We start from the raw sequence: 12,775 nt of genomic DNA on the forward strand, positions 1-12,775 counted from the left end.
TGCAGGTGCAAGAGGCTTCTGCATGCACACACATCTCTCTAACCCTGGTTCATATTCCAGTCACATACAACCACTTAAGGAGGTCATGAAGCAGACTCAGTAAGGGCTGTGGTTTGGCTGTGGGCAAGAGAGAGTCCCAAGCACTAGATTTCGGTTCCTCACTCCTTTCCTACCCTTTTCACTTGCTGCTTACGGGTTGAGTGTGGATCCTAATCCTGGTTTATATACCCTGGTTGGCCACTGTGACAACAGGGTGCTGGACTAGATGGCTTGATCTGGCAGGTTGTTCTTATGCTTAGCAATTTCTATGTACCAGGATGGTGCAGCTTTGGAATAAATAACGCTGAACAACATAATGTAGTCTTGGGCATGCGACACTGCTGTTTCTTTTGACACAGAAAAAACTTAATTCTCTTTAGTCTCATGAGAATAGTTGAACTCCCTCTTCCTCTCTCCCCCTTGTTCATTTAATATGAGACTGGTGTGAAAACAGATCCCAGTCAGGGTTGCCAACCAATCTGGGAAGCTGGGAGAGTCTCTAGAATTGATCTTTTAAAATGCTTATCTGCTGTGTTATCTCTCAACTGTTGCCCAACTTCTGGTGCGCTCTCTTTTCCACTTCTAGTCAGAGAAAATCGACCTGAAATATGCAAGTTATTTCAGTTTTCCTCGTGTGGAATGTTCTAGGTAGGTTGCACGTGATCCTTATCAAATCTTCTTGTTCTTCCTTAGGTTTAGGGGCCAAGCGGTTAAAGAGGAAAATGAGAAGATTTTTGAGACCTGGACATGACCCAATAAGAGAGAGGCTCAAGCGTGACCTTTTCCAGTTTAACAAGGTAAGTTTTGGCCCTGAATGCAGCCTAAGTGGAAACTAGTATGAACGCTTTTAAAGAGCAGCCTGCCTAGGCAGGCTTGAAGGTGTGGGATCACTTGGCATTGTGTGGGACAATCCTTCCTCGGCCTTCAGGTTAGCACAGAGCATACAACTAAACAAATATTTGGTAAACTGGTGCGGGGCTTGCCAACTATGTCCTTTTTATGTATGTATGTGCCTTAAGCTAACAAATTATTTCCTGAGTTCCAGATGGACATTCAGATCCGGTGGCTTTTATTTATTTATTTATTAAGGCAGAGAGGGCCTTTATCTCTTGTTTAGCAGTATTTTCTCCTTTGAGGAGTTAAATGGGAGCTATTTTGGTTTGGTTATAGCACTGCCATTAAATAAACACGTATGGGGCTGTGTACAATTCTCGGGCTTACATGCACTTCCGTATGCTTGGATGTGGTTGGGAGGAGTGTTAGAATATGCTTCTTTTAAAAGCTTAAAATCAGTCTCTGTGTGCTGCCGATGTTCTTCCTTTCGCAGCAGGTGTGTTATGAGCCAGCACTTTAATTGCTAAACCACGGTAACAGTAAACGGATCTCTGTTAGGATGTACAGAAGCTTGACCTTCAGCTAACATTTTGCTGCTTCTAATCTTCCATCGCAAAGTGGTGTAACTATCGGCTCAGATGTAGTAAAAAAAATATAGAATTTGTGTGGTGCGTACCGTATCCTGCAAACTCTTTTACGGGTGGTTTATTGGTGTGTGTGTGTGTGTGTTTTGCAAGTGCGCAAGTAGTAATTTCCACACCTTGGCATTCATGAAAAGGAGTGTCATGTGGATAAAAGGATGGTGCTAGGGGGGGAAAACAGGAGGAAGGGTATGTAGGGCTTGATTGCCATGTTTAGCAGTGGGAACCGTAGCTGGACATGATTGCTGCTTGTATTTTGTAAATGCTGGGGGCAGCTAAGATGACTTGATTGCTCAGTTGGATGCCACACCAAAGCACTCCTAGCTTTTAAGAGGTTGAAGCTTTGCTTTTTTTCCATTTTGGGAACGGTAACTTGAGACACTTCTGTGTTGGAGTGTGTGTGTTTTTTCATGCGTTGAAACTATAATCTAAATAACACCCATGAATAGCCCACCTTGGAAATTCTGGACAGTAACCAAGTGCCAGAATCAGCACATTGAAAGCTTCATTGTTGACATCTGAACCCCATTTGCCATTATCCTAGGAGTGCTGTTCACACTTTGATCTGCTAAAGTGTGAATTAGGTGTGTAGGAAGTGTGTCCTCTTTAGGCCCTTTTTTCATATTGCTCTACTGCATGGGTAGGCAAACTAAGGCCTGGGGGCTGGATCCAACCCAATTGCCTTCTAAATCCAGCCCGCGGACAGTCCGGGAATCACTGTGTTTTGACATGAGTATTTAAAACGCTTTTATTTAAAATGCATCTCTGGGTTATTTGTGGGCCCTGCCTGGTGTTTTTACATAAGTAGAATGTGTGCTTTTATTAAAGATGCATCTCTGGGTTATTTGTGGGGCATAGGAATTCGTTCATCACCCCCCCCCAAAAAAAATAGTCTGGCCCCCCACAAGGTCTGAGGGACAGTGGACTGGCACCCTGCTGAAAAAGTTTGCTGACCCCTGCTCTACTGCTTAAACTGAAATCCGCAAACATTACATTTTCATCAGTTGTCCTGTTAATCTATTCTCAATTTCTCTGGTGTATGTTGCGTATATTCGCCAAAGCAATAAGATTTGGTGGCAGGAAAAACAGACAGCTTGCTTAAAAAAAAAAAAAGCCAGATACTTGCAATTCATGTACAACTTAAAAATCTGCATGGAATGGGAAGAGGGAACAATTTATAAGGTTGGTGTCATTCACCTGTGATAGACTTCCCAGTGTTTTTCAAGGTAAGATTAAATACTTTGCAGTGCTGGAGTGCCTTGCATAGTTAACCATTTACTCAGTCCCATATCTCCAGAGCAGGTACTAACTTACCTGTTCTTAATTAACTATTTGTGTTCCATATGGGAAAGTGTTTTTCTGGGTGGTGTGCTGCCTAGATGGAGTGTTTGCTTGTGAAGGACCCTTGTAGGTAGTGTAAAACTCTCAGATTAATTGACATTTTAATGGGAAAAGTTCCAGAACCCGGTAATTTAAAGCATATTAAATCTAATATTCAAATTTTCAGTGTCTTAGTAAAGGTGGTAGAAAAGCCCATTAACTACAATCTTAGGGATATGTTCAGCTCACTGTGTGAAGTAATTCAGTAATGACTCAGTAGAATGCCACTTTCTCAATGAGTTTATCAAACCTTCTTCATGATGAGAAACCGCTCTTTCCATTTTTAATTGGCAAGATTTGTGTGGGCGCACATGCACATTGCTTAGAAACCTTTTTCTTGTCTCATTCCCCCCCCCCTTTTTTCACTATAGGTTACATTCAGCTAACCTTTACCTAGAGTTAACACATTGAAGCTATTGTACAAATGGGAGGTTGAGGTGTAATTAGGGATGTTTACTTTGGGGTGCATAGTTCATGTGTGGGGCTTTTAAGACAGGAAATGCCGCCTTTCATAATTAAACCAACCATTTCTAAGGCTTGTGCCTCTTCCTGCACCAGCGTAAGTCCATCCTACTCTAATGATAGAAACTTTCTATCCTAAACTGCTGGAATGCTCTGTCTACCCCTCCTTTGCTGTGAAATCTCATCCACCCACGTAGCGCAGCCAAATTCATGGCATTTCTAAGTCAAATCCATGCCCTTGATGACTCATTAGTAGTGACACAATGCTGGCAACTTTTGTGTGAGCATGCATGTACATTGCCTAAGCAGTTCTGTCTTTGCTCAGTTCTAGAATTATTATTATTTTCCAGGTTGGCTGGGAAGCCGGTATAAAATCTTGGCTGGTATGGAAACACTGGGTTTCCACTGCTCTACTGCACCTGCAAAGGCTGAACTTGTAGATGTGGCTGTCAGTGCAGTGTGTGGTTATAGCCACAAGCTGTTCTTAATTGTTTCTGGGATTTCCCAACCCCCTTCTGGGACTTTTGTTCATGCAGTACATCAAAAGCAGTTTCTCTGTCTGCGTATATTGAATAGCATGACAAGGGAAGTGATAACTTACTGAGTGCAATTTTGGCTTCTTAAAAATAAGAAAAGAAGTTGTCAGACTCTATGGCGTATTTGTCTACAGAACAGAATGAAAAACAGAACTTCCTGATTGTAGATTCTGCTTTTCAGCTGTAGCCCTCAAAGTGGCTTCTGCGGAGGGAGACAAATCAGCTGTAATAGAAGCAGGTGTTTGGTGCTGGTGTCTTTGCCTCCTTCCCTCTCCTCTGCATCCCTTGTGACTGGGTAGTCTGTTGGTTCACCCTGTGTCAGGGAAAGAGGACATATTATTGGTAACCCTTGGATTCTGAACGGAGAGACAAAAGCTAGTTGGAATTTTCCCTTGCACAGCACTTAACTGTTGGGCGGTTCAACAGTTCAACAAATCCAACATTGCAGGGGTCAGGCAACCAGGCTTGGCTTATCCCGAGAATAAATTCCCCAGTATTTCAACAGTTCCTTCTTGCAAGGTGTCTGCTCTCTGGGTACAATTTCAAGTGCCACCCATGCTGGATTAGGCACTCCGCCCTGGTTTTGAAATAGTGTAATAATAGAATTGTGGAGGGAAGGAAAGAGGTGGTGCATAGCACAAAGTTTGTAGGGGGTCGGGGTGGACTGGGGAGGAGAAATCCTGAGCAAGTGTAAGGAAAACAGTACTGTGGTACCTCGGGTTAAGTACTTAATTCGTTCTGGAGGTCCATTCTTAACCTGAAACTGTTCTTAACCTGAAGCACCGCTTTAGCTAATGGGGCCTCCCGCTGCCGCCGTGCCGCCAGAGCACGATTTCTGTTCTCATCCTGAAGCAAAGTTCTTAACTCGAGGTAATATTTCTGGGTTAGCGGAATCTGTTACCTGAAGCGTATGTAACCTGAAGCGTATGTAACCCGAGGTACCACTGTATACTTTAGTAAAGACGTTACTTTTCAGATCTGAAACCATTAGTAAGGGGCAATGCTCCATATATCATTATTTCACAGAGTGGCTCTTCTAGTGGTGTCTTCTCTCTTATTTCAAACCCCCCCACCCCCCGTTTTTAAAAATATTTTTAACCCTCCTCCTGCTGGACAAAGGCTGTACAATAAGGACTGGGGTTTATGATGGCAGCGAGGGAGCTATGACACCCACATCCAAGAACCTTTGGCATGGATGTGCAGGTGCTCCAAGAGACTGAGCTGTGAATTGGAAAGTCCCCGGTTCAAATCTTGCCTCTGCTAGGAACTCACAAAGTGGCTTTAGGCAAGCTGCTCTCTTGGCTTCAGTCCCTGCATCTGCAATACAGGGGATAATAATACAGACGTGTATAGTTATTGTTTTTTATTAAGTTTTAAAACTGGATCGTGCCCGTGAAGCACTTTGAACACTTAAGACTTCATATTGTTTTAAGTATCACATGGGAACAAGCTCTTGGTGGTTTTCAGCAGATGCACAGTGTAACATTGAGCCTCCAAGCCTTACGAATTGCATCAGATCCAAGGGTTAGAATTGGTGGATTCGCTGACTGCGGTTCCCATGTATTACTACTGCAGCAGGGAAGGAATGCTTTGAAACTGAACCTCCCCCCTCCCGCCCCAAATGGCATGACCTCTTGCCCTTCCAGCTGCAATGGTAGTCCTGTTGAGGCCATTTCCCACTTCGAACCAAAATCTAGCCCCTCCAACATTCTCTGCCTCCCCCCCTTTTTTTCCTATTCTAAAGACAAGTCTTAAAACCTGCTGACTTTCAGGTCGTCTTTAAAAATAAAAGAGACATATTAAACACCCTGTTAATGCAGCTCCTAAAAGCCAGCATTTTATTTTCATACACTTGCAGTGCTGGCAATCTGGAGTGCTGTCCAACCTTCGTTTAAAACAGGCACCCCAAAACTCGGCCCTCCAGATGTTTTGGGGCTACAACTCCGCATTGCAAGAAGCCCAGCAGAAGCAGCCTGCAAGTATTGTGCTCCGTCTTGGCTGATGGGCTGAGCTGTTTAGTCATAGGTTTCTGCTGCTACGTAGGGCAGCATCACACTGCCAGAGAGGCAGGCTGGAGTCCTTCATAGTTTCTCTTTGCAGCTTTATTAAGGTTGAGGTATTTTGACGTTCCTGCAGATAAAAGCAAAGCAGATGTGAGCACTTGAAAAGAAGCCATATATGATGTGTGGTTTTACCTAGAGTAGTCCCATTGAACCTAACGAGCATGACTGAGTTAGATGCATTCATTTCAGTAGGTCTGCTCTGTGTAAAACCTAGTTGAATACCACCCATTGGCTTTTGAGTTGAGGTTGAATTTTATAGGTCTACAAATATTTGCCAGAGTAAATGCCAGCATGTGCCAATTTTAAAAACAAGGCTCTGGGCCCACCTTACTTCTCTGAACATACTGGCATTTAATGGCTTCTTATTTTGAGTTGCTTGCTAGGCGCTTTTGTGTTTAGTTTCTTCCCTTTAAATTGTGTCCCTGTTACAGGTGGGCAGACAAATTTGTTAAAACAGTTTTATATTGATCTGTTTTCTGTTGAGCTGGATAGCTGTATTGGTAGAGCGCAAGTCTCTTAATCTCAGGGTTGTTGGATGGTTCTCAAAAAATAAACTGCTATCTTAGAAAGGACTTGCCAAAACTGTTTACTTTCAATGCCAGTCCTGAATATCCTTTGGTGGGAAGACTCTGTCCAGTGTGCTGCCTGAAGAGCAGTTCTGCTTGCAGCTTTTACAGTCAAACCTCAGTTCCCGAATGCCTCCGTTATCGTACGTTTCGGCTCCCCGGACACTGAAAACCCGGAAGTAAATGCTCCAGTTTTTGAACAACTTTTGGAAGCAGAACATGCTATGCGGCTTCTGCTTGAGTGCAAGAAGCTCTTGCAACCAATCGGAAGCCGTGCCTCGGTTGCTGAACATTTTGAAAGTCAAAGGGTCTTCCGGAATGGATTACCTTTGACATCAGAGGTTTGATTGTATTTGGCTCTGTTGTCCTGTTTACAATGGCATGTTTGCTGGGAGCAGTATTCCTCTGCCATTCAGACCATTGCAAGGAACATTGTGGCAAGTGAGTGCCTTGCAGGAATCTGCTGTCAGCTGGATGGGGAAGTTTAGGATGAAACTCTTCAAGGAAAATAAAGGCGGGGTACCTCCCTCTTAGTTTGTCTCATGTAAAGCTCTGTGGGGCAGGCATGTCTCGACTGGCGATGTTAAGTTCGCTGATTGGCAAAGCTCAGCTACCAGACAGGCTGGTTCACCTGTGTTTTACCTAACTGGAAGCATTCCACTTAATTCAGGGGTTCCTTGCTTTCTTCTGTGTCTCCTAACCTGCCCCGTTAATTGATGTAAACACAGGCTGTGTCTCATTGACTAAGCAGTTGTGAAAATCTGATTCACCACCGGCTAGACTTCTGCTCATCCCTCTCCCCTTCTGAAGGAGAATTCTGCAAAGCAGCTGTTCCCCTTGCAGTTGTAAAAAAAACCCCCAACAACAATGGCAGAAGTGAGTGAAACAGCTGCCAATGTAAATCCTTTCAGTTTTGTGCTGGAGTTGGCCTGCTAGTTTACCACTGCTTCTTATTGCAGGCAAAACTCCCAACCAAAAAGTGTATTTCTGTGTTTTTATATTTTCCACCTGATCTGAAAAGGAAACAAAAGCGCTCTTAAAAGTGAAGGTTGCTGCTGATCACCTTCCGAGTTTCTCTCTCTCTCTCTCTCTCTCTTCTAAGGCACTATTACAAGAAGTCCATTGTTCTCTCTTCTTCCCTTCCCCCACCCCTATTCAAGGTACACCTGCTCCTCTGGTCTCTTGGTGCATGTGATGTAAAATAGAGCCAGGCATGCAGTTTCTCTCTCTCTCTCCCTTTAAAATCTGAAATGAATGCATGTAAGTGCAAGCTAAAATGTGCAAATAAATCTTTGTAATCAGCCTCATTCATTATAATCTGTAATCACACCTGCAACGCTATAAAGAGCTAGAAAGCTGTGGTCAATGTTCATGGAACTAAGAAATAAGTAGTATTAGATGGAATGTAGTTAATTAACACAAATATTATTTGTGTAGCTGAAGCCATTACAGAAGATAGGTGGAATGTAAAAAGTTGTGAGTCTAGTTCTGGTTATTCAAGGATGCTAAATCAGCTACTGCCACACTCTCCTTTGCACTGTAAAAAAGCCGGGGGGGGGGGGGTGTTAGATAGTGCCTCAAATGGGGTGTGAATGATGCAGAACTGGGAGGAGAGGGGAAATTGGAGGACAGGGGACACCTTGTGAAAGCAGAAGTGCCTTCCATTTATGTGACATGCTCTTTGGATCCGAGCCATTTTTCCTATTTTATGCCCTTCCCCAAAGCCGGAGGCAACGGGACAGTTAAGCACTGTCTCTATGAATCCATGTTCCTTAAAGGACATGGATAGAAATAGTTTTTTTAATTAAAAAAACCTGGATTTTAAATGGTTGTTTTAAACTATGTTTACTATTACCACCACCACATGGAAAGCACCTAGTATTTTCTAAGCACTGTAGAGAGATTAAAAGATAAGGCGCTCCCTGCCCGCAGGCTCAGTCTAGTGGATATGACACAAAAGGAAACAAGGAGCTGGGAGGGAAGAGGAAAGCTAGCGAACTGAGGCGCCAGTTATTGAAGCTACATACTGTAGTTGCAGCAGCAGCATCTGATGTGGTCAGGTGGGCCTTCCTGCCTTTTAAGTACAGAGTTGTAATACCTGTAGCCCTCTGTCACCCAGCTGATGACAGAAGATAATTGACCATCTGCTGCCTGCAACTGGCATTTGGAGCCAAGTGTTGTTTTCTGGTGGTTGGGTAGGGGCGAACCAAGTTTTCTGTAGCTTCTGCTGCTACGGCCAAATTATGAGCCAATCTTCTTGTGTTTTCTTTCTAAAAATCTGATTTCAAGTGTCATCGATATTGAACCTTTTAAACTGAAGCCATTAGATTGTGTTTTCCTGTTAAAAACAAAAATGGAGGGGGAAACAACGTATTTTCCCGTCTATAAGATGCTCCCTATTTTGGGGGACTCAGATTTAAGAAAACGGGGGGGGGGGGGAGAGATGTATCAGTGTATAAGACACCCCCTAATTTTTGACATTTTTTTAAATGGGAAAAAAAACTAGCCTTATAGACAGAAAAATACGGTAATCCGATGCAGTCAAGTATTGCAAATATGGCCTATTCTCATTTTAAGTTTTTCTGCTGGGCCCATGTCTTGATGTATCATTATTAATATTATTTATTTCTATCCTGCTTTTTATTCAAATAAATACCAAAGCGGCTCACAAAAAAAGATGAAAATAAAATAATGGAACATCAAAAATACAGCATAAATTGTATAGAATACTTTACAAATCATCAGTAAAACAATCACAAATTGCAAACAAAACAACTACCATCTATGTAACACTATTAACAAAACAACTAAGAAATAAGCTAAACATCACCGTTACACCAAAAATAATATTATACGATTCACAAAGGTACTACAGCATTCATATGTATGAAACAATATTAGCAACATTAACAAAATAACAACAAAACAAACAAAGCCCTGTTGAATTTGTACACATACTTGCCTCACCACCATGACTCATAAACTTTCATTCTATTCAATGCATCAAAATACACTGGCACATAATGTTCCTGGCAGCAATTCCCTTCTGAAGGATTCTTGCGATGGAGGTAGTCAGCACAAAGATACTCTCCCCTCACATCCTTTCTGCCACTGTGACACTTCCATTTTCATAACAGAAAAATGGAATACCAGAATAAGACGAGGCTGCAATTTGGAGGTTAGGTGATACTCTGACATGTGTTCAACTATGATTAAAAATATCATTAGTTAACATATCTACATGATCAGTGTGGGAATGATAAAATACTTGAAATATCACATTAGACCCTTGAAACCCTTTTCCAGTTTTCTTAGGGAAAACGCCTTAAAATTATTACATTACCATCACAGGCACTAGCTTCTCTAGAGCCTTGGAGATAACAATCTTGTATTTCACTAAGATCGTTTTGCTGAGTCTACCTTTTTATGCCTTAAAATTACCTAAACTCTGCAGTTTGTAAATTCCTCAGATTATTAATATTTATGACTCTACCAACCCTGTACTGTATTGACATTTACTTCCATAGCATAACACTTCTGGGAAGTTCTGGGCTCTTGTGCTGCAATCCTAAAAGTCCTGTTGAAGTCTGGCTTTCCATTGAGTAGACATGTACTGTATAGGATTCCTCTGTAAGTCTTTAAATCTTGCTAAATGCATAAATACAAATAATCCCTTACAGTCACAACCGCCCGTTTTTCAGTAAGCATAAATAATTCTGTAGTGTGATAGACATGTGATTAAAGACACAGACTTTAATTTGTTACTCTAATAAAATCTTTAATAAATATGTGAACTACAAAATAAGCAACTTTGAAAGATTATGAAGTTAGGAGAGCACTTCAGTATCCCAGGACTCTCTGAAGACTTTTCAGATCCGCACTGTATTATTCTCTTCCTCCAACAATAAAATCCTTGAAAGACAGACTACAGTGTGAAATTCCTGAAGTATAATTGTTATCAGTTAGTTTGAGCCCTGAATGAATACAATCAGGATAAGGATTTTCACTCCCACTTAGTCAAATTAACGTAACAAAGCTAAGAAGATCTACTGTCACAAATAGCTGCAATTCTGTATGGTTACTGTGCTTGTTATGTTCAGAGATGAGCTTTGCATGGAGACACTGCAAACTCTACTCATGATCTTTTGACCTCACTATTTATGTTTTTCTGCCTCTCTAAGCCAACAGAGGATAACACTTCATGCAACTAACAAAGTGCATGTCCAAAACCTTAAGGCACCGTGAATCTCTAAAGGGTCACAAGACTCTTGCAGATCTGCTTGCTGCAGCAAACTAGAATGACTAGTAGCCCTTATTCTGTGGAATTACCTCACTTCTGAGTCACTGCCTTCCTCTTTCCAGCTGAACTTCAACATTCCCCCCCCCCCTTTTAAAGGGAAGCCGGGTTTTACAGGCCATACATAGGTACTTGGGGAACGGATTGGCAGTTGTGCTTGCTTGCTTCTTGTCTATAAACTAGCATGTGCATATATGAACAGAGTCAAAATATTACACATGTGTTTTTTTCTGTACTGCTAAAGCTGTCTTTTAATTGTCATGGATGACAATATTCTTGCACCTTTAAAATTTGTTCAGGGCTTTCTTGTGTGTGAATCTAAAGCAAGGCCGCACAGATCAGGAAACCAGAACAGGGGCCTGAAGCACATTGCTGCCCTTGAACTGTGACAAAAGTGCAACAAAGACATGTTAGAGCGGGGGACGATGAGGCATTCCTCCAGTCCACAATCCCAAGACCTTCTTAAGGTAGCACCCTTGGCTACAGTACTAGGAACGGCCTATTGAATAAGGCAATGAGGTGAAAATGGACTCTTCCCAACTGGCATAGTTGTGCTCTGGCTTGGCTTAGACTGCTCAGATGGTATATGGGAAACTGAAATGGGACCAGTTTCCCTCTTAGGCTCTGGAGATGGAGAACTTGCTGTCCCTCCAGATAATGTTGTTGAACTCCAGCTCCCATCAGACCCAGCAGTCATGGCCAGTTGTCAATGATGCTGGGAGTTGAAGTCCAACAGCATTTGGAGGACTCCAGGTCCCCCACCTCTGCCTTTGATACTCAAGGCCTCCGCCTTCGCTAGCAACTCCCATCAGCATGGAATGATGGATGTGCAGGTTCCCCATCCCTGCACACAGGCATGATCTGTTGAACCTCTGCCTTGTAGTTTCCTGCAGTGATCCCGACTGAAAACAACTGGGTCAGTTTCTCTTCATGTCCACAGTGCTTGCTCAGCTACTCTTGTCCTGTACTAGGCTGACGTTTTTGCTGAGGAAATGTTGACTTTATTCCGGCACTCAAATAGCTGCTGTCCCTCAGGCGTGGTCTTACTGTTTGGCTGCCTTGTGGCCTTTGGGCTCCTTTTGAAACGAAGGGAAGAAACACTTCCATGTGTTTTATTGGTGGCTTCTCAGAAATGCCATGCGGGGTGAGGTCATAGTTCTGTGGTGAAGCATGTCTTTGGAGGCCACAGTCTGGGGTTCGATTCTTTGCTGTCTCTGGTTAGAGGGCTTCTGGCAGCAGGGAAGACAGGTCTTTTGAAGCACCAAGCTGCAAAGAAGAATGTGGCAATGTTCAGAAGGCCAGCTGCTTCTGTTTACGTTACAAGGACCGCTTCCCCAAAAGGAGACCCTCACAGTGCTTCTGAAATAAAACATAATGTTTGTTCCTACGCAGCTGGATCTTTGTGTGCTGGTTTTGTTGTCCTGAGACACTGCAATTACGGGGTGCTGTTGTGAAGGAAGGCTTAACTAGGCTATGTGGGTTATTGATCTGACTCTGTGTAAGATGGCAACAGCAGACCTTCCAGCGAATAGGTGTCAACTTTTGTGGCTAGCTGTGTTTACAGAGCAGAGGAAGTGCCATGTAAGGTGGCTGCGGCTTTGTTTTCTCAAATAATGCAGACTCTCTTCTGCCTGAGAAGATGGATTCACATAAACAAAGCGAAAATGAGAGTTCAGGAAATAGCTCTAAGTTACTTGGAAACCAATCTCTCTCCCGCTCGTGCTGAAGCCATGGTGGTTGGATTGCACAGTAAACCTTTAAAAGTCTGTTCTGTTCAGTACCTTTTAAAAACTGGTTTAAAATGGGTTCCCTAAATCTTGTTCTAGAAGTAAAAATTGTTGACGTAAACCCCCTCTGCCAAACTTAATCCAAAATGGTACCTTATCTTGACTATATTGTCTGACTTCAGGATTGAGGTATATTAATGATGGAAGAAAAATAGTGATTGCTCTGGTGC

The 12,775-nt window shown here is 42.7% G+C and overlaps 1 protein-coding gene across 4 annotated transcripts in view; it reads left to right on the forward strand.

Moving 5' to 3' along the window:
• LLGL2 (LLGL scribble cell polarity complex component 2) overlaps positions 1–12,775 on the forward strand; it is a 67,607-nt gene that overhangs the window by 14,935 nt on the left and 39,897 nt on the right. For all 4 annotated transcript variants that reach the window (XM_081850692.1, XM_081850693.1, XM_081850691.1 and 1 more), the window contains exon 2: positions 733–836. In XM_081850692.1, coding sequence (XP_081706818.1) covers positions 733–836 — 104 coding nt within the window. The remainder of the gene's footprint in view (positions 1–732; positions 837–12,775) is intronic.

This window comes from Podarcis erhardii, assembly GCF_964252035.2.
Source record: "Podarcis erhardii genome assembly, chromosome: 2".
Classification (NCBI taxonomy): Eukaryota; Metazoa; Chordata; class Lepidosauria; order Squamata; family Lacertidae; genus Podarcis; species Podarcis erhardii.